Here is a 26,793-nt window from a genome sequence, read left to right on the forward strand (position 1 = left end):
GATATTACCTGTTTTTCTACCATGAAGTCCATGCTTTTTCCAGGTTGCATTGACAGATTGATCGATATGTATGCTTCACAAGCTCATCGATTAACAGCAGGCAACTTGGGCTCAATTCACAAGGTCAGGAAACTAATTGTTCCTCCGCAAGAAACTGAGACTATCAGACTAAATCCACTAGCATAGATCAAACTTTTTATTTATCAAACTTATTTGTTCCTCTGCATCAAACATTTCAGTACATTTTCCAGCATTTCAGTACATAATTCATAAATCAATCTCAAATAAGTTCACCATTATAGAGAAAAATCAAGGACAAAAGATGGAGGGGAAAAAATCCTCGAAGTACTATGGGAATGACTTCTACGGATATCCATAAACAGCATTAAGTCTAGCATGAATTTAACACCACATCCTTAGCTACTAGCACCGACTGTTTCTTGTACTGGTGATCCCACAGTACCTTCAACCTTCTTCTTTAGATCCGTTGTATCCATTACAGCAGCAATTCCTTCTCTTATCTCCTTCAGCAAATTCTCCACCTTATCTTTACTTGCACCACTCGCTATCTCCGCCTTTAATTCATCTACCTTCCCCCTTAACCCTGCTTTACCAATTGCCGCCTCTATTTCTTTCTTTATCACATCATCTGCCTTTGTTAATATCTCCTCTAGGCCTGGTGGGGCCGTCGGCACAATCTTCTTCCCTGGCCCCACCACCTCCAGGTTCACTGACTTTAGCATCTCCTTCAGATCTTCCTTGGCCATTTCTACCTCCTCGATCTGATTTTCGTCCAATTTCTCTCCCTTCGCCACCTTCTCCCATGCCTTTCTAAGAACCTGCATCTGTCCCTTTGCCTCCTCTTGGAGTTTCTCATTGATCTCTTTCTTCAGCTTCTCTCCCTTCACCCTCTTCTGCTCCATTCTTCTAGCCTCTGATAACATCTCAAGCTTCTGCTTCAATGCCATATAGGATCCAGGGTGGGATAAATTATGCTTAAATTCTTGCATCAGCCTGTCTACCTTTTCCTTCAATGTTGGACTAAGGTTCTCATCAGGTGTGTCAGGAGACTCAGATAGCTCCATCTTCAAAGCTTCCAGCTTCTCTTGTAGGCCCATTGCAATAAAAGCATTCGTCATTTCCTTGTCTACTTCTTCCATCAGTTTCTCTAGAGCCTCATCAGAGATGATGCGAGTTGGAGACTTGCCCTTGGCTTCTCTTGCTGTCTTCTTGAGATTTTCAATTTCCGTCTCTATATCAGCTGTGACTTGAGCAAGGCCAGCTTCCTTCTTCTTCATGTTCAATTTCTTCTCTGGATCCACCGGCTCACCTTCCACAAAACCCCCAAGTGCCCGGAATTTCAGATGCCGGTGGCTTAGCAACCCATCTATATCCATACCTCCAAGCTCCTGAATAACATAAAATGGTATCTCAATGCTTTTGCAGGATATCTCAAAGTCTTGATGGATAGTTTAATTTGGGGACACAAAATGATAAAACAACATATACCTCCATGGCCTTTGTGACCATAAGCTTTATCTGTTGGGACGTCCAAGATGGATCAGTGTGCGCACCACCTAGAGGTTCCTGAAAGAAATAACAAATTTGTACATGTAAACAGAGATGTACACATAAAATTAAAACTCAAAATATTAGCAAAAAATTCTACAATTAATATAGATAACAAATGCTTTATAAATATTGCTAAACTAGAAACAAGCATATGACCAGTAGAGCACTTAAAAAAAAAAAAAAAAGAAAAAGAAATAAATTAAGACAGCTAAAGAAAGAGTGGTTGTAAAGCTATCAAATTTATATGAACCAAATATGAATCAAGATTGATAAAACATCCAACATGTTAACTTAATAGACAATTACAAAAATTGTAAAAATTTAGGCTCTTCTGATCAATGAATGACCACATGGTACACATCATACGTATGGCAATGGCTTTCAAATGTTCAAACTACAGCAGTTCAGTTAGAACCCAAAAGAAAAAATGAATATATTGTCTATAATTGTCGAGTAACTGAAACCCATGTAAAAGTTTCTCAACAAGTTCTGGTGCACAGCTTAGGGATTTGACATAAAGGAACTGCAAACTCAAGACCGTACAATATTTGAATGTTGATGCTGGTACTTCTAAATCGAATATGATAATAAGGATCATCTCTAAGAAATGTGATAATTTGGTACTGAAGATGCTTCAAAAATGGGTCATGTAGTCCTTTTATACTTTTCTACTTATGGAAACAATGCATATTATGGAGTTAATTCTCCCCCAAGCAGGTTTCATGGAAACAATGCATATTATGTAGTGATATCATGGTTTAATGGTTTGAAGAATGCTTTCAGTTCAAGGAAATAATATAGACAATGGCCTAAAGATGATTTATTTCATTTTGAGCAGAAGCAACATATGTGCCCGACATTCGTACCTTCATTGTGATCCAACCACATAGTTCATCCATACATGACAAAATTAATACATTACATAAAATTTGATTTTCCAATATAGGTTAAAACTTATTAAATTCATTCTAAGCTTCAACATGATTGACAACATCTTTGACTCTTTTAAGGAGCTTTACAAGGTAATACATGCCACTCTTGCAATAAAGTTGTTAAGAAATTTTTCTTCTTCTTCTTTTTTTTTGGCAAGTTTTCAAAAATATTCTATATCTTTTTTTTCCTGCACAATATCAGAAAGAAATCAACAAATTGCATTCCAAAACCATGCCAGCCCAAGCGCACAAGCAAAATGAGTCCAATGATGCAAGCACTACTCAACATGGAAGAATTCTGAGGAAATCCAGTAATGGGCACCAGGGAAACAAAACTAAATCCCCCTATCCCTACCTTTCTTGGTGGTTGGAATTAAAGTGATTAGAATAAAATAAATTCAAAGTTTTATGAATGAAATGCTTCAGAGATGGATTCATAAAGTAGAGCAAATGAATATACAATCTAGAGCAATATTTGATACAAGAAATGGACATCAGACAACTCTACTTCTAAAAACGAGCTTTATTTGCTAATTCTGCCCATGTAGGTTGGAATAAATGGTTTCCAAGGAGATTTGCAAGATAATTTATCAGTGGAGAGTTTCCTGGGTCATATGTACAAGTAGCTGGAAATTTAACTGGCCTATAATTCGGTCATGCTTGAACAAGAAAAGTTGAGTATAAATAAAAAAGATTAGTATCATAAAAGAAAGATAGGGAAATGACTTGATGCAAGAAGTGTCCAGGGAAAAAATAGCTAAAAACTATATAAGAAGAAATTAGCCCGTAAACAAAGGTCAAGAGCAATTGAACCCATCACATAGTTCGGCCATGCAAATCACTAGCTGAGGATCCTTAAAATGTCACAAAAAACACCAGCAGTCAAAGTTATCAACTCTCTTTAAAAGAGAAGAGAAAACCTCTAAAACTTTATTGAAATCAGAAACATTTGCATATTGAATCATATACCAATCCACAATCGCATCAAGTTGGTCATTGTTTTATCAATACTTGTTAACCTAATCGACCAAACAGCATTTGTAAAAAACACCACTTACAGTCATAACCAGGAGACCGATAATTTTCACATCTACTCCTACTTGGCTTATGGATATATACTATTTTCATGGGTATGTACATATGCATCTTCCATGCACTGAGCCACAGATCCATCTCGATACTTGCATCCAGGTCTTTACAGGCCCCCTTCTTTTCCATTCCAAAAGGATTTTGAAAACCCCTATTGATCAGGGTCTTCAATCCATTTAAGCAATGTACCATCTCATTTTAATTACTTCTACAATACTTTTCCACAAAAAGTGATACTTGATGGTCTGACTATCATGGTATTTTTGGCATTCAAGAGCTTCAGAAAGTAGAATAAAGTCAGTGTTAAGAAACTTATGAAGACTTACCGGAATGATTCCATCAGCAATTTTGAGTCTACACAGTTCATTGGCTGTGATCCTTAGTTGTTCGGCTGCCTGGACAAGTGATTGCAAACTATTAATATCAAAGCAACTGCTTAAGGTTACAAGAATTACAGAGATCACACAGATCTTGTACCGTAGGAGCTGCTGATGAGGTCTTCCACAGTATTGCAGCACATGCTTCCGGGCTGCATCCAAGAGATCACACAAATACAGATATTGCATCAGAAGTTAACATAAACATGGCACACATGCATCAAAAATATATATTTTTTGACGTGTCAAGATAGTTTCACATGATACCAGAAGAATAAAATTAACATTAGAGGAGCAGTCATGATGTGCCATTTTCCCACAACAGCATAGTTGCAAGGACTAATTTTTTGAGAGAATATGGAATTAAGTAGAATGAGATCAAAGATAAACAGTTAGAAGCCCTATGACTATATTAATATGATCTTTGTAAAATTATAAAGCTTGTTTTGGCCCATGATATGGTCAAAACAGAGACAGTATTCTCATGAATCAGGAAGACATGGATACGGGTCTGAAGCATGGCAAATTTCCCAAAGTCTGCTCCTTTTTGGTCTATTGTGGATCATGTGGAATCCTCACATTCAGTTCAATCAAAAAAACCTTGTGGACAATGAGCCTAACTGGATCATCCACACCTCATAGCTTGCAGAAGAATATTATACAGTACTTTTGATCGAAAACTCAAGTCATATTCAACTTAGACAAGCATCTTGGTTGCACAATGCATAGGACAATGTTAGATCACCTGGCAACATAAAAGACAGAGTTCTCCAACATAAATATTTTATTTGCACAGCCAATAGCAAGAGCACCACCAGAGCCACCTTCTCCAATAACAACAGTGACAATTGGAACCTTTAGGCCAAACATGGTCCTCAAATTATGAGCTATTGCTTCTCCCTACATATATATAAAACAAGAACAGTAACCCATCTTTGAGAAACATAGACAGAATACTCTGTAATTCACAAAGAAAGCAAAACCCTCATCAGTGGGGAAGTAGTAGAAGAAAATACAATACCTGACCAAGTTCTTCAGATTTAAGATCAGCATATGCCCCAGGTGTGTCAATAAATGTGATGATGGGAAATCCATGATGATCAGCATACTTCATCATGCGCAAAGCCTTTCGATAGCTACAAAGCAAATACATATGTTTAATGCGGCATTAGTGTACTTCAGCACAATAAATCATTTAAAACCTAATGTGAGAACTATCTTCGAGAATACCTTAAAGGATTCTGCATATTTTATTTTGTCACTTTCCCAGTAAAATACTGAAAAAATATTGTGAAGCTAAATGGACTAAAAATTACACTTACCCACAACGTTTCAACAAATTCTTAAACTAAGATAGGAAAGCCCCAGGCCATTTTGATAACCACACTCTCCAATATGTTTTAAAAATAATATGTTGCTGCAGTAAAGAAGCCTCTATTTATCAAAAAGGCATTATTAGCATAGGAAAATTCATTCATTACCCATGTGGAGTTGGCATTCCAAAATTGCGCTGAATATTTTCCTTTGTGTTCCTGCCTTTCTGATGACCAATAAACATATAGCGCTTGCCGTCTATGCTTCCAATTCCTGTGACAATGGCAGGATCATCATAACCAGCACGGTCTCCATGGAGCTCAACCCACTTCATAATTTACATATAAAAAAAAAATCCGTCAATTCCAAGCAAATATGCAAAAAAGCAAAGTACAGACCAAGAAATAAAAACATGAGGTGAGAAAAAATACCTTTTCGGTAATGTTTAAAACATGATCGAGAAATGTTGGCCTGTTGGGATGGCGAGCAATGCTTAAGCGTTGGATTGGAGTTAAATGTGTGTATAGATCTTTCAGGGCCTGTACAAATTATGCATGAGAAATAGATTTCACTCAGATTAAGTACCATACAAAGTTGAGAACTGAAAGAGCAGAAGAGTTGACAATTTTAAAATCACGGAATCTAACAAATAAGCAGATTATTAGAATATTTGCAATAAAACTTTTAAATTTTGACTAACATGTTGGATGGTTAGAAATTGAGCATTTGCTTATGTGAAATTGCAGAAACTACCCATTGATTCTTGCCTTTAGAATAAAATAATGCAGTCAACCACACAAGATTGTCTTATGAAGTGAGGATAGGCTTAGCAACAAAAGAGCAGAAAAAACTATAGATAACTAAAGGAGTGCAGGACTGAATATAATTTGGGGACTACCATTAAGTTCAAATCCTGAAAATATTTTGGGCCTCGATATTTGTGACCAACTATATCTCAGATTGATTTCTTCCACCCAAATCTAAACTATACAGCACCTAACCACTGACAGGAGGTCCAAGTAACTTTGGTTTTGTTGACATTGCTAATTAAAACAGTTTGTAATTGTGATTGTGACAATTGACGTAATTCGCAAAATCTATCAAGAGGCTTCATATGATCGTCCTAAAGATACTTATTGTGCTACAGTCAGAAACAGTTCTCTCTATCCAGCTCCTTTCCATGCAAGCTCACTAATGAGAAGCTAAACAGCAGTCATACCTGTCATGTTGAATTGCAAGCTCATGTCTATATGGGAAAAGCAGAAACATCAACACTTTAAAGGATGATCTTCAAGAAATTCCAGGTAGGGAACAAAAATTACAATCTATCAAGTATTTGATATTTTGATATGATGAATGATACGAACATTGTAAGAAAGTACTGGTTATTAAATATTTACTAGTTGGCAAACTCTATCTAGTTACTGTTGTTATTGACTTGAGAAGAGTAACAGGCGCATAACACAATTTGAGAATAAGCCTATTAACTGAAATGTTTTTTTCTTGTTTTTGTGTGTAGGGTGAGAGGAACAGTTTCCTTTCTCTTTCTTTCTCCTCTGCCTTCTCAGATGTCTAGCTTCTAGACCTCTTCAATGTACCACCATTCTCAATTATAATGAAGAAACCTTATCACCAATCCTCCCATGTAAAGTTAAAACAACAAACTAAATGTTACTTTTTCCAACGGATCTAAGGGATAAATCACTATGTATACTCAGATAGCATAGAGAGGCCTTCATGAATGAAAATTTTATGACCAACAAAGCACATAACTTCTTTTTCTTACTGTCGCAACCTACACATGCATCTGACAATTTTGGGGTCTTTACTGTAGATCAAACTAAAATAACCATGCAGGATGAATCTGATAGTACATAAGATCAAGCAATCATAATCATGTTCAGTCAAGAGCATATCAACAATCATTTCTTATCATCCTAAAATAGGATTTTGATGACCTGATACTAGATCATAATATTTTGTCAAAATCTACACATTCTATTTTGTGGGAGTTAGTCAAATGCGAATATCAGTCATAGGACGACCAGAAAGTACAAACTAACTCATGATATCCACATTAATTTATAGTGCATGTTAGGTAATATTGCTGTACTTTATTATAGGAAACTACTAAGAAGATCTACCATCTGATTGTCAGAAATTCACATAAACTTCCAAAACTATTTGACATTTTCCCTTTTTCTGCTTTATTCTTGATTAATCTCAATTTCCTCTTTCCTTCTTATTTTTGCTCATCACACAACAAATGCAATAACCATGTGGCATCCTGCATTAATTAGTGATTGAGATAAGTAAACATTGATAACATGCAATGTTATTTTCTACTGCTTCTGGGCTTTCAAATTTCTCACTTGTCATGGTTCACCCATTTTGTATCAAGAAAATTCACAATAAATCACAAATGCATGAAATGTCTGAAAATAGCAATTAATATACCAACATGGATTTCAGGATTTCATGCAACAATAATATTGCTAATTGCCATCTCAATGTCAATTTCCTCTATTTATTTAATATCGACAGTTGTGGCATAAGCATGTAACCAACCTGCTGATACTTGCTTTCCAATAAGTTAATTTGATCACTGAAGTCCAAACCAGTTTCTTCCGCCATCTTACGCACCTGTATAAAGGAAGAGACAAGAGCAAGAAATGAATGACTTGTTAATCATAAAGAAAAACGTGAAGAGAAGGATGGCTAGCCATAATTTTTCTGTGACCTGGGGATTTTGTACTTTAACTTCTAAATATTAGTAATGATTAAATATTCAAGAAAAAACAATTCAAGTCCTATATTATATCATTGCTTAAGTAGCATTGGATAAATTTTAATCATTAGTTCCAATAAGTCCATAATCCGCCATGCTACTACCAAAGGATAAATATTTACTCACCAAAAGAAGAATTGACCATGCTCATTTACATTACCAAAACAGACCCTTAACAAAAGGGTGGCTCTAAATTGGCATATTTTGCATCAATGTGTACGGAGGTAGAAAATTAAGATTTTTAAATTCTAGTTAGGCAAGCGCTAGGTTGCCTTGCCACGGTTTTCCATCTTATGCACATGTAGGAGAAAACCAACACATAAAAGCCAGACCCCTCATGAGTTTTTGGGCCCAACTATGTTAAAGATCTTTGGAGTGCACCTGGTATCTGTGCGAGGCATTATCAAATGAAGCATTACAGCCCACCATGTCTCTAAGTCTCTTCAGAATATGAAATTCTAACTTCTTATATCCTAAGAAAACTACATTCTCTTCTATAGAAATACTAAAATCAATATTAGTCCCCTAAAGAAATGCAGTTGTCTATGAAATACAGAAGAGAAGAAAAGAAATCAAAAAGATAAATTCTTCACATAGAAGGTTGCACACTGGTAGCCATATTTGCATGCCTGATGTTGATAGTCTAGAAATCCCCTCAGTTCTGATACTTTTTTTTAATTGGTACAACATCAGTTCTACTACTTAACAATGGATATTTGAATTATGAATTGGATAAGAAATATTAATGTAATTTATGCAACTGATGTAGATTTAGCTTGATGCATTGCTCAGCTTTATATACTGACAATTATTCTGAAGTTTGACAGCAGTGCATGCATGATTTAGAAACCAACCCTGCCAAAATGAAGTGTCTTAGAGGAAATAAAAATTATAAATATGATAGTCTCAACCCAAGCCAACAAGCCAAAGCCCTCTCACATAGAATAAGCAACTGTTTTGAAGATATCCATTTTGCCTTGATTCATGAACGTGAGTAAAAACAAATACAAAGAAACAGATGCTTGATACAGTTTTAACTGGAATAAAGAAAAACTGACTACTGCAGTAGAAGTGAGACTAGCTGTAATTTTTTTAAAAAAAATTGGACATGGAGAAAGTCTTCAATAGAAAAACATGGTTAGCCCGTTTTATGTTTTGTCATTTGGACCTAATGGTGCCCATGAATTGACAATGCATTAGCTATTTAGCTCCCTATATTTATTAATTTCATTAGTTCATTAGTTGGTCCTAAAGGATGCATTTCACATCTTAAAACGTTGCCAACAAGGGAAACCACTCTAACCCCAAAATATATCTACTACATTAGGAGGGTTCACAGGTTTGTTGTGGGGGTCACTTGGTTTGTTTTGAGACTTTTATGCTGAACGGTACTAGCTTGTCCTTCATTTTACAAATAAACATTTCATCTTTCATGACGATAACAAAGCAATTGATAGAAACATTTTCTTATGATTGATATGCCCTTGTTCTCACGAGAATGAAAAAGGAAAGCATAATTTATACCATTATATGGATAGTTTGAGATAATACAAAATTCTAATAATTATAATTGCCTGATATTACAATCAGACAGTCTTAAATACTTATGATTTATGGTATTTCACTTATTTGAGTTGCTTGTGTAAATACTACTTAATGGAATTAACATACAACATCTTTTGGTAGGATCAATATAATTTACCTCACTAAGTTTAAAATTAACGTCAACACAATTTTTTTAGTCATGCCCATGGAAAGATGCCAATATATTGAACTTAAACACATCTATAACTCTTTTAAGATACAGGATGGTAGTATCAATAGATAGGACCAGGACTGGTAATAATCGTTAGGTTAGCATATTAGCACAAGAACTTGAATACAATATATAATAAAAGTAAAAGGTGCCTAAAGTATTAAATATATGGCCTGATGAGAAAATTACTCACATCGATTATCTTCTTTTCCAAATCAATTAATGGCTTCTCGAAAGGAAGGGTAACTGGCTTTGGTTTCTCTGTTAGAGGCTTGAAGTGAGACAAATAACTCAAGTGTCCGCTTTTCAGATTTGGGTCAATATCATCTGGCCAGGGATACTCATGCTTCTGTACCTTTCTGACCCTTGAACAAACAGAAAACCTGCGCCCATTTGTAGCTGTTGATAATCCTAAATGCCTCAACCAAGCTCCACCAATTCCATTAAATGGACTCCTCTGCAGAATAGCAGCTAGGGATGTCTTCCGTAGATTAATGTATGATCCAGACACAAAACTGCAGCTCTCTCCACCATTAACAGCAGGTGAAAGGGACAGCGAATTCATATCCAAAATCCCAATTTTCACCAGGATCTGTTAACTCTTTTATGCTAAATATGAGCTGAACCCTGAATCCTGCATCCCTGTATCATTAGAACTAACATATCAGAAGCTAAGGAAAAAATCCCTCGCATCCTACAACAGAGATATATTCAGAAACCAAATAGAGTTTTTCTTTGAATGCGCCATTCTACATGTAGCCCAACTTTTTTATAATCAGAAAATCATGAACAAAAGAACAAGGAAATAAGGATCAAAACAGCATCTCAGCAAAAAAGATCACGGACATGCGGACATAAATTTTCTGTGACAAGTTCAAGAATTTATGAACATTCTTACTTCCAACAAACACATAATTCATAAAACAATCAATTCCATTGACATAGCGACAGATTTCACAGTTATTGATTTCAACATGATAAATCCACGCACCTGAAATCTCTCGAAATCTACGAATAAAAGGGAAATAACACCAGAGATCGAAATCGAACGCAACAGAACCAGGAGAATGCCTAAAAATCACTAGACCTTACCTCGAATTCCACGATCCAGCTTCTCTACTACCTATCGACTAAGAGCAGTCCGGAGAAAAACTAAGCTCCGGAGATCTCGAGATTAGGGTTCTGATCGTTTAAAGGAAACAAAGGTAATAGGAAATGGTCCTACGGTAATCTCATGGCAGGAAAGGGCGATAACTCCAAAGGGTGCCGAGCTACGGTCCGCCCCCTTTGGGTGCGCCTCCGCGCACCGGATTGTCCGTGCGGACCCGTGTGGCTTCCAGATTCGCGCAGGGATCCGATGCCGCGTGGACTTTTGCTCGCGCGACTCGCCATGGAGCTGGCGATGGAGAAGTAGTGGAGGGTTTTGGTGCGACCACCTGTCTGGGCGGATTTGGGTCCCGCTGCCACCCAGATTTGGACTTCCCGTTGTTTCTTGTTTGTGTGGTAATCCGTGCGGCCTTGGATGCACGCATTTGTACCTACATCATTTGACCTGTCCATTCTGGCAGGCCTTCTTGATATGTATCAGGGTGCTTACAGCATGAACGGCCATCCCGTTCCGCTAGGAAATGCTGCCAAGCTTTTGAGGAGAATTCAGTAGACGGATCAGATCGTATGAGGCCCATCATGATCTTTCATATACATAGCTGGATCATACTGCAATGCCCATTTTAAGGTCATTTTAAGAGGATATTTGGTTTGAAAGAGTTGGAGGAAAATTTTATTCCGATTTCAGAATGAAATAAAAATAATTTAATTTATCTAAAATTTAATTTCTATATTTTTTTAAGAATTCAAATTTTCATTCTAATTTTGATTCTGATCATAAATCAAATACTTTGAAAGATTTGACTATTCTGATTTCGATTTCAATCTATTTTAATTCTGATTTCAATTGCGAATCAAACATCTCTAAAATTGCATACGGTCAGGCACCTATAAATATGATCAGGGAGTTGCTGCAGGAGTAGCCATAATTTTGTCTTTCACCCCAAAGACCTGACATGGTTTGCTCCCGAGTTTACTCAACTAAGATATCAACCAAGATCGTCCAAAAAGTAAAACCCTAGCTTGACGATCATAATGGATACAGATGGTGGGTTGTTTTTTTGGTAATATCGCTTTTGAGCTTTTTTTGTGTACCTTTGTATACTTTAGTTTTTTTTTCGGATATTTGATCTATCAAGGAGAAACTAGACTCTTCGGAGAGTTTCTCAAGAAATGTCATGTAGTTCTGAGCTCTACATATACTTCTTGTTGATATAAAAATGACTTTGTTCCCTCGTTAGCTTACAAGCTTGAGCAGAATTTTACATATCTTTTGTTGTAGTGCAATATTGTTTATCGAATAATTATTTGGACAAATATGTACTTATCCATTTGCTAATTTAAAATATATGAGGGATGAAAATTTCCTAGTGAGATCACCAAATTATATAATTGGCTAGGGTCACTTGACCCATCTTATGCCTCATCTCATATAAGACAATCAAAAAAAAATTATCTGATTTGCATAAACATATGATTTATCATTCATTTAGTAATATCTTTAATTTTATAATCATAGAATTTAATTATCTAACTTATATCTATATTTATATTCATACTTCTATTATCTGATTTCTATCCATATATGTTTAAAACAAATATGGATATAAATTTTTGCATCCAATCAATATCCATATTTATATTTATCGGACCAAACAAATATGTATATGGATATACTGGTGTCCGATCTATTTTTGATATGACTGCAGCCCTAAATAGAATAGTAAATGTATGGCAATAGTTTGACCTATTAATTTGGTGGAAGCTAGTTGTTCCTAATTGATGAGCTGAAACATCTAAGAAGATTATATAAGAAATAAAAATATTGTGAGAAACTTTCTTATCAATATTGTGAGATGATTATCATGTATATTTATAGTTAAAAATATACAAAAGATTACCACAAGATGATACAAAGATTAAAAAGAAAAAATAGATTCTTAGTATCAGTCCTAAATTTATGGTATGTATAGAATTCAAAATTCAAAGATTTTTAAAGTATAGTTCTTCAATATGCGGTTTAATATGGAGCCAAGGTGAAGATGCTACCAATATAAGATAACAAGAAAAGTTCGCACTTTTTATTGCTTAAAGAGGGAAAAAAAAATAAAAGAAGCATCCTAACATCTCTCTCTCACACTCATGCTTAATTGGGTTTGACTTCTAAGTTGCCATCTCAAAGTCGAACAATTACAGCCACCTGCACCATAGACTTGAGACCTCACTGGCACAGGATACAACAAAAGAAAGTTTAAAAGAAAAATTGTGAAAAGATCCATGCATGTATATTGAATCTTGGTAGAAACTTGAAGGAAAAGGAAGTTTGGAACAAGCAGTACCGTTTAAAATCACAATGACCATCATGCGACTTTCAGACCTAGTAGTCCCGGGCATAACCTTCAATCTGATACTTCCTGAAGTGTACACAAATTAAGTGAGATGTCAGTCAGACTGTCTTGCAAGCAACTATGTCATAATGGAGAAAAAAAATCATCGACTAATTATAAGAACATAACGAATTCAAAATAGCAAAGTATAAAGACATTCAAATAAAGGATGACAAACCACCACTTATGCCATCTTTCAATATTTCCACAGAAGAAATTTCCTTATATGAGAAAAATATGCTTGAGAACAATGCCTACATGTACAGCAATCACAAAGTATAAGATAATGTTGTCATTTTCCCTCTTAACCATCTCAAAACTTTTCTTTAGAGCATCCAAGATTTTCTATCTAATCGAGGCCAGGTGAAGTTCATCATTGCATGACTTTTTGTTAACAAACTTTGTTGTTTGCAATGTAAAAACATATTGCTTGATGTTTCTCTTTCTTGGTTTTAACAATGTAGGTAATCTATTTCCCTTGGATCTTATAATTTTGTTGTTAGATACTTTTGTTTCATTTTGAGACGACATTTATGTTCTGCATCAATTTTAGTTCTATGATAGTAGTAACTCAAAATCTCATTTAAAAAGTCTAATTAAAAAATATTATTTGAAATTTTTGGTCTTGTACAGATGTGTAGGATTTATTCAGTGGATAGCCGATGCAGAATTGAACACATGCTTATAGGAGTTCTTGTGTGCTCTCTTATTTTAAGCACTGACATCTTTATTAGACTAAGGATACAAATTCAATTATAAATACTGTAAATTTAATTATTACAAACATCATAATTAGTTCATGATCAACCAAAGTTGGTCCATATTTTAATATCCCTCAACCCACTTGGGCCATGGACTATATGTGCTTTAATGCTGTTCGTAGCTAGCCAAAGTATTATTGGCTGGCTCTAAAGTTTTTCATTTGTGGTCTTTATAAGGAACTTGAAATCTAGTCACCTGTAGATAAGTAATGGTTTATTGATAGCACTCCGAACAATTTAATATATTAAGTCATGGTCTTCTTCTCCTCGTTATGGCTAGGGTTTCCACCATTTCGTCAACCTTGGACGCTTCCCCTCTGTCTATGAAAACCTCCCATAGAGCCTTGTAAGCTTTCTACAAATAAGCTCAGCTCCATTCTCTCCCTATCTTGGAATTGGATTCTTTTATATATGTTTTCTTCCAAAAATTGGAGTTTTGGACTCCCATCCTTCTCTTAATTAGTTCCCAATGATATCCTTTCTCCCCATATTTACAAAATTTTGTTTTCGTTTTTTCTCCATCTTCAACGTTGTTTATTTATTTCCTGGCCTAATGAATGCTGATAGCCCTAAGACCTTCCTTTGATTGGTGCAGGAAGTTTATGGTATTCTTACTAGAATAAAGTAGATGAGTAGGTATAGAAAGTAGGTCTTGGGATCCATATGCATGTCGAAGAAGAAGAAATGAAGAATTATGAGTAGGCCAGAGGTTCTTCAAATCTAGCCTTTTAAGGCTTCATTACTAAAAAAAATAAAAATTTGTAAACAACAGATACATGGAATAGGGGATATGACTTGTTGGTCTTGATGGATACATGGTAATTTTTCTGGCCAACTATGGAACAACTACACCATTAAGGCCATGATGCTCTTATTTCTGTCTTTCAGTGAGAACTTATTCCAATTGTCACTCCAAGAACAACTTGTGAAGCAGAAGAATAGCATACTTATTCACACACACTAATAGGTACATATCCTTTGCACTAATGGATCAAAATAGCACATCATGGTTCGTGTCAAGACTGACTGAAATCTCCCCCAGGGATAAAAGATCAAAGAACTCATCTCCTAGAGTCTGACTAGCAGGTTCAAGTTGTGCTTGAAGCTCACCATAAATACCAGAATCTCCATATCCACTGAGAAGATCACTCTTAGAGTCTGCAACAACTTGGGAAGACCCTGGCTTAAGGACCTCATCAATATTTGAGTTGTTGGAGTTCCATGGAGTGTTTGCATGAACAAAGCTCCCTGAGCTCTGATCAATGACTTGGTCGACAGAGAGCCAATCTGCAAAAACCTTAGGGAAGTGCTGATGGCTTGCCCCTTTGAAGGAGCCAAATTCCATTCGATGCATCATGGATGGACTTAAATCTCTCGTAGATGATCCAGGAGGCTCTATGGATTCAGAACTTGAAATTTTGTAAATGGTCTCTGCATGAGTCACTTGGCTTTGATTGGTCGAATCTGGTGATTTTGTTGCAGAGCCATGAGGATCTGATCCTTGAGCATTTATCACTTTCTTCTTTAAGTAGGAATTCCAATAATTTTTCACTTCATTATCTGTTCTTCCAGGCAGATGCATGGCTATCCGTGACCACCTGAAAGACAAACTTGATAAATACTCAGGCTATTTTGCAAACAGTTCAAAAAATCACCATACATATTCTTTTCTTTTTTATCCTTTTCATTTCCTTTTGTTAAATAAAACCGTAGAACAATCAAACTAAAAGTTCATGTAAACAATATGTAAATCCATTTGTAACATTTATTATCACACCAATGGATTTTAAGGTCTTAGCATGGGCATCGCCCGTGTAGAAAAAAAAATGAATCTGATTCTTATTTTCTTTTCAGAAAACAAGGATCACCTCCACACCATTTCATTAAGAGAACAAAATGATGCAGAAAAGAATGCAAACAAAGGATCAACTTCATGAGTACAATTTTTTTCATTTGACAGGAAGATTTTGTTAAGTCAACTTTGTGAACAAATATTCATTGAAAACTCATGCATTAATTATTCATACAAAACCCTACCTCTTCGGACATGGAATGCCAAGAGTTGACAATTTTAGATCTACTTGTTTCATATGTTGGGCAGTAATTTTGCTATCCAATTATTTCCATTTTTTTCCGATCCATTTTATCATCTATGAATCACCAAATGACCAAAAATCAGCGAAATGTTTTGATCATCAGATAACAGGTCAGGATTGATGTCAGATGGCCCGACCTTAGAAGTTATGATCTTAAATGGGCATCTGTGAAGAAGCCAAGGCGCTTCACATGCATGGTTAATTTGGAACAGCATGTAAACGAACATCCAACAAGACACCAATTCTGATTTATTAAGCACTGAATTTTTCATTACTTGGGTTGCGAGAGTCACACAGTTATCATCTAAGATATCATGCAATGCTTACTTGTTGCCCAACTTGGCCTGAAGGTTCATTATTGTTTCTTCCTCCTCTTGAGAAAAAAATCCCCTCTTTAATCCAGGCCTCAAGTAATTGATCCACCTCAATCTGCAACTCTTTCCCTTTCGTTGCAAACCTGTGAACGAGGATTGGTGGTGATAAAGATAAATGAATTAAACAGAAAAAATGGTAAAAACGTGAAAACTATTTTATACAGAACAATTATGATTTATATGTAAAATAAATATGGCTTATGTCTCTGCTCTGTCATTTAATTATAACTCCAAAATCTTTAAAGAAGAATTTGAACAACAGTAGAGCGTTATTCTGGTGGGCAGGCCTGAATGCCTGGAAGAATAAATATCTTAGGCTAAATTTAGGGATACTCAGCGAGGTAATCCAGAAGAGTCAGAAAATTTCATGATCCTTAAATTGTTTCCCAGCTGTAATTGATGCTTGATGACTACTTAAGTTTATAATGCAGGCAAACAAACAACTGACCTCTTCTTCTATTCAAATTCCTGCAGACATCTTGGCTCAATAAGTTCTAAAGGTTGAAGAAGGAAAGAGAAAAGTCGATTTCAATGTACATTCTTGAGGAAGATTAGATTAAAGCATGATTTAATTTTGTCAGAAACAGCATAGATAAATGTAGATGACTAGCTAAACCAATCGAAGAATTCTGCTATAATGTAGGAACTCACCAGCCTTGACAGGAACTGCACTCCAGCAGCTGTGCCCATGCTTAAGCATGTAATCCCTCAGTTTCTGATCTTCTTCAGGAGACCACAAGCCTTTCCTATAATTCACTTTGGGCGTCTCGCATGTCCTGCAACCCATTTTTGGCCGGCAATGTTCGCTGGATACTGGTCGGAGTTGTCAGGGATTGCGCGACAGCTGAAAACTCAGTTTCTGAGCTGTGAGATTCTTGGATGATGAAGTAGCATGGGATTTAAACTAGTTTGGTTTGTTTTGCTTACAGAGAAACCAATATAATATACACCTGGATCTCAAACAGAAAAATAAACATGCGTAAACGTCTGACAATGTCGGCTTTGGTTAATGAAGCTTACTTCCCTCAAGAGATCGTCATGCTCTGTGTATGTTAAATTTAAGTTACCTCTATCAATATATAATGCTTTTTGCTCTAGAATCCAATGTTCCAATCAAGGCCAGATGGCGTCTTCCGGTGAAGCTGGACCCTGAGGAGCCTGAAGGGATCTAAAGGATGAGTTGTTCATCTATTAAGACCAAAGACTTGGCTGTTAAGAAGTTTTTGACAAGTCTTCATCCATCATTATGGGGTACCAACCCATTTAGGCTTTTAAATTCGAGTATAGAGATGGAGTAGATGCCATTGGTTTCCTGTGACTTTTCTAACATTTCTGCTGTAGTTTTCTACCGTTACTACTAACCTCTTCCTTTTTCTTTTTCAAACAGAAAAACAAAAGGAGTGGGAACCAAAGGAATAAGCACTGCATGCTCTCTACAAGGTGGCTATAAATTAAAGAGACCGACAAACATATATTTAAGTATTTTTTTATGTCAACCTCATTCCTTATTTGCTGTTCTCTATATAAAATACCAGATTCCAACTCATCTCCATTTATTTCTCATTTTTCTTTCACCTCATGATCTAATCACACAGTCGACTTCAATCTATATTAATTGCATTTAGAGGAGGAACACGTAGCCACTCGCACTTACTCAAAATGATAGAAGGGGTAAAAAGTTCTTTATTTTGTGAATCCTCCATGGTCATTCAAATTTCAACTCATTAAAAACTGAAAAACTGAGCTTATGTCACAGTTACTGGAGACTGGGTTATGAGTTCAGGGTGCATTGCCGTACAAGGATGGAATTACTTATTAAGATAATTTGATGATGAAAAATTACCACACTTAGGAGACTAATAACTTAACCAATGAAACAGGGATCGAATGCATGAAACGTGACTATGTTGGACATGATGAAACTGATGTTTCAATTCTAGGACGGTGAACGCTTGTGCTTGTGTTATGCAGAAGATTAGTCTAATCTATAGTACGCCAACTTAAACTATGAAAAAAGTGAAATTCTCTGTACACCGCCTGTGGTATAGAAAATATGACGTGGAGCACACCGTCTCATCCGATTGGATTACGTAGCCATCACTTTTCAACACGTATTTAATATCCATAGTTTCACTTTTTTATTTGAGGGATGAACATTTTTATTTTTGAAAAATTTTATATAAATTTTTCAATGACGAAAAATTATGAAAAATTTAATATAAATTTTTTACAGAATCTCATAATGTTCTGTGAAAAATTATGACATCCTGTACAAGAAGTCATAATTTCAATGCAGGATATCTTAAAATCGACACGGGATGTCATAATTTTTTAGAAGAAAAAGAGTATTTTTGTCATTCAAAATTTCAAACGAAAAAATAGAACTACGGATATTAAATACGTATTGGAAAGCGTTGGCAACGTAGTCCAATCGAACGAGACGGTGCATTCTACATCAGATTTTCTGCACCGTGGGCGGTGTACAAAGAATTTATATATGCAAAATTAGTATACTTCATGGTACTCCAAGTTGAATGATGTAAAGATTGATCTGCTTCTTAGTACTCCGCTCAAATTATATATCAGTACAAACCCTTTTGGTGCAAGTTGAGATATTTTCACATAACAGCTGAATTTGGTTCAGAGAACGACAGCCAATTTATCTTTCTATCAAGCATGTCCATACAAACCGGTGAATCCAGTCGACACCGATTAGACCTTCTTTTCTTTCTCTCTTTTCTGCTGCTGCTGCTGCTGCTTTTTCACAATCCATGTTTTCATTAGTACAATCCTTTAGTCCTTTCGAACTATAGAAACAAAGAAAAACACCCAGCTGAGAGTGAAATTGATATAATCAAATTGTTTCCACAAATTTGCTTCGAGTGAACAAATGGTTTGTTTATCATGTTTATTGCCTGGTAGCATCAATTCCACCTCCTGTTCTAGGAATATGCATAAAAAACGTTGTTGCTACACCCATAAGCCTAGAGCTCAGGAGTGACTGAAACTATGGAGTCATGCATCATTTCTGGTAACTGAATAGGTTTATCTTGCAGCTGATAGAGAGAGGGCATTATTTAATGAGCAAAGTATGATCTCCATTATAGACAGCATATCTTTCTTCCACTTGAAATAAGAACTTGTGAGTCATGAGCTTATAGGTAAAACAAAGGATGATTTTAGTCAACACTTCTGTCATCTCTTTGCTGCATAATTAGAAGAAGCAGCCCAAGTTGAACTTGTCTATTTGTTCTTCAAATGTATATCTTATCCTTCTTTTCTTTCTTTCTTTTTTTTCTCTTCCTTAATCATCAGTTGGCCCTTAATGGAACTGGAAATCTTCCAACAGGATCAGAAAAATAGTGTGCTTAGCTGGACAACTGCAAAGTTTTATCATTTCAATATACTGAAGAACAACCTTATCCAAGAATTTTAATTAAATTAGACTACTTGGCAGGAGAATCCAGGAGTAATGTCAATCAGCAGTGAACAAAACCATCAACATCATGCTGCTTTTATTTCTTTACATAGAGTTTGTTTCTAGTCAAGTTTTCGCCACCTGTTTCACAAAAGAATTGCCAAATGCCTGTGGACAAACAAGGGAGTAACAACTCCTTGACGAAATATGGATCTTCCGGCTGTCAAAAGATATTCTAATCGGGAATTTTCTGTCCATAAAAAGATTCTTCCTTCTCACTATGCGTAAAAAACTTCACTGCTTAAAGCATCTTATGATTAAGAAACCACATTGACTTTTTTAATATGATGGGCACATTTGATCGTTATTGCCAGAAATGAACAAGAAGGTTTTGTCATGAGATGTCAAAAAGTCATATGACTTAGAGGCCTCATAATACACGCATTCATCATAAACTTTGCTTGTTTAAAGAAATTATATCCAACACTGCATGCAGCAATGTGGTATAACCAATCATCAAGATGCATGCCCATGGGCCAATCATTGGAGATGAGTGTATAATGAATAATGAATGGGATCCATAGGAATATGTCTTAATGATTGATGTGGTGCAAGGCTGTGTGCGGTGCAAGATATAATTTTTCTTATCTAAAAATTAATTGAGAGTGATTTGAATACAAGCAACTAGCTTATAATCCCATGGGATGCATGAGATACGATTTTTTTTTAAAATAATATTTAATTTTATTTACTTATTTGATTATATTTTTTTATATATATTTTAAAAATAATTAAAATAATTATAAAAATTAAATATTTTTAGTAGGATATGAACATACTTCCAACTCGTAGGATGAATAGAATGTTAGTAGGCCCCAAATTCTTGATAGATCCTGCATCATACATATTTGCTCAATCAATGTTCACATGCTGGTAGTGGACTTACTGCAGCTTTTGCTTTTTCTCTGCTTAGATTTCAGATTTGTCTGCTTTATTTCAGTTAAAGGAGATCTTGCATATGCCAGATGAAGTCTGAACTATTATACATCTGTACTCCGGGCAGTGATTTTATGCATAAATCTATCTTGCGAGGAAAATTTCATTTGGCAATGGATATTGAAAGGCCAACATAAGCTTCTCATTGCATTGGTTTACTGTTCCCTAGTTGGTGGTCACACTTGATTGTACCATATAATTCCACTTTCCGGCAGATGAGATGTTTCAACTTTGTACTACTTCTGGGTTGCAATGTACTCCTGGTGCAAGCTCCATACGGTTGGACTTCTTACGTATTCTTCGGCTTCTAACAATATTTGCACTACTCTCAACAGTATATATACTTCATTAGGCTGTACAGATATTGGTTCCACACTTTCAAAAGATATTTGATTCGCAATCAAAATCAAAATGAGAATCAGGATAATTTGGAATCGGAATCAAAATAGCCAAATTTTTCGAAACATTTGGTTCATGACCGGAATCGAAATCGAAATTGGAATGAAAAATTGAATCCTTGGAGGAGAGTAAGGATTGAGTTCTATATAAATTAAGCCATTTTCATTCCATCTCGGAATCAGAATGGGACTCCTTCCAACCAAATGATTGAAATGGAAGTCACCCATTCCGATTTCGATTTCAGACCCCTGCTCCCCCCAACCAAACACCCCTTTAATGCTTTACCTTGTCACACTTTTCTTCTATATTTTGAAATTGAAACTCTTGCTTCTCTGTTTTTGTGTTAGTGCCAAGGCCATGTTTATACGGATTATATCTCAAGTTTCCTTGAGAATAAAGATATCTTTCTTACCAAAAAATAGAATGTTAGTAAATATGCTATAAAACAGGAAACAAAAGAAAAAGGAGGAATGCTGATCTACAGGCGATACCATTGTTTCCTAGTTATCATTACTTAAAGAACACATTATTTCCACACCATCAAACCTCATTCGGCAGTTTCCACGGGAAAATAAAAGGTAGGAGAGATGTAATATGGTGCAAAGTATCACCACAAATTACAGTAATGTTCTTTGGTTTACATGCTACCAACGTGAAGTGGATGATCCATGAATTCCATGATTTTTCCAGAAGGCAATAGTATACATGTCTTCCCTCCTTTGCATCTCATAATTAATAAATCTGCAGATATAATTGACTGTATTCCATTTTTTTTTCAGCACTCTATTTCAGTATGTAACATTTACTTGCAATCAACGTGAAGTGGACATATGAATCCCATGTCTCCATTAGGCAGTGAGAACAGGTGGCTTCCGTCCTTTGTTGTCTATGGACCAACCAAGCAAAAGGAGGAGAATATGATTTTACCCCAAACAGAAGCAATTGACATCCTAAACAAACAAATCAATTATTATGTTGAACTTCTTCTGAATGTGGAGGTAACTTTTTGTCTAGAAATGTAACACTAAGTCAATAACTATTAATCACATGAAAAACAGAAAGGAAAGAAAGAAACGGTCATATTGATTTGAAAGTTCGGAGAGGAGTTGAAAAACAGAGAGAAAGAGAAAAAGAGAGAAAGTATCTGAACTGACATTGAAGAAGACGACGAAGGCCATCTCCCAGGGATGGAAGGTGCTCTCTATTGGGTTCTGCCCATATGGGCCCAATCATTAATGGGCCATGTGAGGGTTTTGAGAGAGCGCCCTGTCTTTCGCTCTCTCTCCTCTGATCACGTGGACGCGACGCACGCTGCCGCTTGAGAAAAAAAAAAAATTTTCTTTGGCTGCAATCTTTTGGCTTCGATTGGAAAGGTGATTCAATTTCGATTGATCTGAAATTTTACAGGCATATTCCCTTCATATGATTCTCCACATTCTGCAGTTCAATTATTATCGGATACTCTCTAACTTAGATTTTTATTTGATTTTAGATTGTGAGATTTTCGAGATTGCTGTTTATTGTTGATTTGATGATTTGTGATCTATGTGATCTCTGGAGTTTTCAGAAGAACTATGTATCTCACTGATTATAGTGAAAAAAATTTTTCCTAACTTGGCCCGTGATTTTTTTCGTTTCTGGGTTTTCTACTTAAAATTTTTAGTGTTCTTTTGTGCAATTTAATTTATCTTTGTTATTGGTGCTGGTTATTATTGGTTGCTTGTATTTTTTTTAACAAACTTATAGTAGAAATCATTTAATCTCATGAGAAGAAAAAATCAACTTGTTTGTTTTTTCTAACAAACTGGTATCAGAGCGAGGTTCGGCTATAGTGATATTGTGTGATTAGATGGAGGACAATGGCACAGGCACCATGTTGAAATTAATCTAGTCAAACTATTCGATCTAGAAGCTAAGGATGGAAGATTATTTATATTGCAAAAGATCTGCATGAGTCTATTGAAGGAGACAGTGCGAAACCAAAAGGCAAGTCAGAGAGAGAGTGACAGGTTATACACAGGAAAGCTGTTGGATTGATCAGGTAGTGGATTGATAACAGTATATTCCATCATTTTACCACAGAGACCAATGCTAACTCGCTCTGAACAAAATTAGAGGAGTTGTATAAGAGAAAGAGCCCACAGAACAAGGTATTTTTGATGATAAAGCTAGTCAACTTGAAATACAAGAAAAACCATTCAGTGACTGAACATCTCAATGAGTTTCTTGACTTGATAAATCAATTGACTAGTGTTAAAATAGCCTTTGATGATGAAGTATAGGCATTGCTTCTACTGAGTTCTTTACCTGATAGCTAGGAGGCACTTGTTGTATCAGTTAGCAATTCTGCCCCTAAAGGTATTTTGATATTGAATATGGTGAAAGACAGTATGTATAATGAAAAAACAAGATGCAGAGAGCAAGAAATTTCTAGCCAATCTGAGGCACTTATTATAGAGAGGCGAGGGAGGAGTAACAGCAAAGCTTCTTAGCACCGTAACAAAAACAGAGGGAGATCACAAGGAAAGAAGAACATCAAGTGCTACCATTGTAGCAAGATAGGACACCACAAGCATGAATGCAGAAAACTCAAAAGAGAAAATTCAAAAGAAAGAGGTAAAGAGAAAGATGACAAAGAGAAGGGTACAGCGGCAGCAGCTTCAGATAATGATATGTTCATTGTCTGTGATGATGGATATGTCAACCTCATCTGTCAGGATTCTACTTGGATAGTTATTTAGCTGCTTTATATCATGTCACATCATGACATGATTTTTTCACATCATATGTGAAAGGTGACTATGGCCAAGTGAGAATGGGAAACAATGGTGTTTCCAACATTATAGGCATGGGAGATGTGTTGCTAGAGACCAACATTAGAGGTAAGCTACTGCTGAAGAATGTTAGACAAGTTCCAGACATTCGCCTCAACTTGATTTCTACAGGTTGTCTTGATGAAGAAGGTTACTGTAGTACTTTTAGTGAAGGGAGATAGAAGCTCACTAAAGGCTCACTGATAAAAGCTAGAGGCAAGAAGTTGGACACTCTCTACAGGACAGAAGCCAAGATATGTAGAGGAGAAGTGAATGTTCTTGAAGACTCCTCCATTGAGCTGTGGCACAAGAGACTTGGTCATATGAGCAAGAAAGGCCTAGAACTTCTTGCAAAGAAGCAACTCCTGCCAGATTTAAAAGGTACTGATCTAATACCATGTACTCATTGTTTGGTTGGTAAACAATATAGGCATGCATTTCATAGATTACATCCTCATAAATATCAAAGTATTCTTGATTTGGTTCATACTGATATATGTTCTATAAATGCTAAAAGTCTTGGTGGTGCTACTTATTTTGTTATCTTTATTGATGACCACTCTAGAAAGGTTTGGACATATCCTTTAATATCTAAAAATTTGGTGATAGATGTATTTAAGTATTTTCATGCAAGTGTTGAAAGAGGGAAAGAAAAAAAATTGAAGCATATTCGTGCTGATAATGGCGGCGAATGCAGAGGTCCTTTTGAGAAGTATTGCAAAAATCTTGGTATTAAATTTGAGAAGACTATTCCAAAGACACTTCAGCACAACGGGATGACAGAAAGGATGAACAGAATAATTGAGGAAAGGATATGATGTATGCTTTCACATGCTAAGCTGCCTAACTCATTGTGGGGTGAGACAATAAGGACTGCAATTGATTTAATTAATCTTTCTCCTTCAGCTCCATTGGATGGTGACATACCAGATAGAGTGTGGATGAAGAAAGATGTTTCCTACAGACACTTGAGAGTGTTTGGCTGCCAGACATTTGTTCATGTTCTTAAAGATGAGAGATCCAAGCTTGATAGCAAGACAAGACAGAGTATTTTCTTAGGTTATGGACACGAAGAATTTGGCTACAGACTATGAGATCCAGTTGATAAGAAGGTGATCAGAAGCAGAGATATTGTGTTCATGAAAGATCAAACTATTGAGGATATTGAACAGATCAAGAAAAGACAGTCGTTCAGAGATGATCTCAATGACACAGATATAGTCCCTTCACCTACAGTTAACAAATGAGAGATACAGGAAGATCACCACAAGCCAGTAGATGCTGAGATTTCTGTTGATATTATGCCTACACCTGATGAATCTCCTACAGCTAATGAAGCAATTTCTGAGCAGCTTGGTGAGTAGAAACTTACAGAGCTAGCACCTTTGAGGAGATCTAATAGGGAGAGACAGGTTTCTACTAGATATTCTACTCATGAGTATATGTTGTTGAGTGATGGAGGAGAACCAGAGAGCTACCAGAAAGCTACTTTAAGTCAGCGAAGTGAAGAGTGGATGAAAGCCATGCAAGAGGAGATACAAAGTTTGTATGACAATCATACTTTTGAGCTGGTGGAACTACCTAAGGGTAAAAAAGCACTCAAGAACAAATGGATATTTAAACTAAAGAATGAAGAGAACATCTCACAACTAAGGTATAAGGTCAGATTAGTTGTGAAGGGCTTCGGTCAGAAGCAGGGTGTTGATTTTGAGGAGATCTTCTCACCTATAGTGAAGATGTCATCTATCAGAATCGTGCTTGGATTAGCTACTACCTTGAATCTAGAGACTGAACAGCTTGATGTGAAGATAACCTTTCTCCATAAAAATCTGGATGAAGAGGTATACATAGAGCAACCAGAAGGGTTCAAGGTCAAAGGCAAGGAGCATTTTGTATGCAGGTTGAAGAAGAGCTTGTATGGTCTAAAATAAGTACCTCGATAGTGATAAAGAAAGTTTGAGTCATTTATGACAGATCATGGATATACAAAAACCCCTTCTACTCATTGTGTTTTTGTTAAGAGGTTTGATGATGATGATTTTACCATACTTCTATTTTATGTTGATGACATGTTGATTGTAGGTCATGACAGAAAGAAAATTGACAAGCTGAAAAGGGAGATGAGTAAGTCTTTTGCAATGAAAGACTTAAGACCAGTCAGGCATATTCTTAGTATGAGAATTTTTCATGACAAAAAATAAAAGAAGTTATGGCTCTCTCAGGAGAAATATATCGAGAAGATTCTTGATAGGTTTAACATGAGCAAGACAAAACTAGTGAGCTCTCCACTCGTAGGTCACTTTAAGTTAAGCTCTCAACAGTGTCCTAGTAGTAGAGAAGAGAGGAAAAAGAAGAAAAAGGTGTCTTATGCATCTGCAGTTGGTAGTTTAATATATGCTATGGTTTGCACGATGCTTGATATTGTTCATGCAGTTGGTGTGGTCAGTAGATTCCTCTCTAATCCAGGTAAACAGCATTGGGAAGAAGTGAAGTGGATATTCAGGTATCTTAAAGGAACATCCGATATTTGTTTATGCTTTGGAACTGATAAATCAGTGTTATGTGGTTATAGTGATGCAAATTGGGCTCGAGATATTGACTCCAAGAAGTCCAC

The 26,793-nt window shown here is 35.9% G+C and overlaps 2 protein-coding genes across 2 annotated transcripts; both read right to left on the minus strand.

The window, feature by feature from the left end:
* Window positions 1–169: 169 nt before the first annotated feature.
* LOC105054827 (acetyl-coenzyme A carboxylase carboxyl transferase subunit alpha, chloroplastic) lies at window positions 170–11,067 on the minus strand. Its single transcript, XM_029267522.2, has 11 exons — window positions 10,921–11,067; window positions 10,022–10,470; window positions 7,853–7,927; window positions 5,716–5,823; window positions 5,452–5,612; window positions 4,992–5,106; window positions 4,716–4,870; window positions 4,071–4,122; window positions 3,920–3,988; window positions 1,510–1,587; window positions 170–1,409 (listed from the first exon to the last, which is right to left on the minus strand). The coding sequence occupies exons 2-11, from the start codon at window positions 10,391–10,393 to the stop codon at window positions 417–419; spliced, it is 2,178 nt and encodes a 725-aa protein (XP_029123355.1). The 5' UTR covers window positions 10,394–10,470; window positions 10,921–11,067; the 3' UTR covers window positions 170–416.
* A 3,735-nt stretch (window positions 11,068–14,802) lies between these two features.
* Window positions 14,803–17,609, minus strand: LOC105054880 (transcription factor MYB86). Its single transcript, XM_010936511.4, has 3 exons — window positions 17,205–17,609; window positions 16,507–16,636; window positions 14,803–15,681 (listed from the first exon to the last, which is right to left on the minus strand). The coding sequence occupies exons 1-3, from the start codon at window positions 17,338–17,340 to the stop codon at window positions 15,075–15,077; spliced, it is 873 nt and encodes a 290-aa protein (XP_010934813.1). The 5' UTR covers window positions 17,341–17,609; the 3' UTR covers window positions 14,803–15,074.
* Window positions 17,610–26,793: the final 9,184 nt, after the last annotated feature.

The sequence above is a fragment of the Elaeis guineensis genome, chromosome 12, assembly GCF_000442705.2.
Source record: "Elaeis guineensis isolate ETL-2024a chromosome 12, EG11, whole genome shotgun sequence".
NCBI lineage: Eukaryota > Viridiplantae > Streptophyta > Magnoliopsida > Arecales > Arecaceae > Elaeis > Elaeis guineensis.

Bases quoted from the DNA above. Each gene is read 5' to 3' on its own strand.
- LOC105054880 (XM_010936511.4), bottom strand. From the start codon at position 17,340: ATGGGTTGCAGGACATGCGAGACGCCCAAAGTGAATTATAGGAAAGGC. The intron at 16,637-17,204 runs GTGAGTTCCTAC...CCTCGTTCACAG, and splicing joins TGCAGTTCCTGTCAAGGCTG to GTTTGCAACGAAAGGGAAAG. The intron at 15,682-16,506 runs GTAAGCATTGCA...TTTGTCTTTCAG, and splicing joins CAGGCCAAGTTGGGCAACAA to GTGGTCACGGATAGCCATGC.
- LOC105054827 (XM_029267522.2), bottom strand. From the start codon at position 10,393: ATGAATTCGCTGTCCCTTTCACCTGCTGTTAATGGTGGAGAGAGCTGC. The intron at 7,928-10,021 runs GTGAGTAATTTT...TCCTTTATACAG, and splicing joins TGGAAAAGAAGATAATCGAT to GTGCGTAAGATGGCGGAAGA. The intron at 4,123-4,715 runs GTGATCTAACAT...TCTTGGATGCAG, and splicing joins TCTGTCTTTTATGTTGCCAG to CCCGGAAGCATGTGCTGCAA.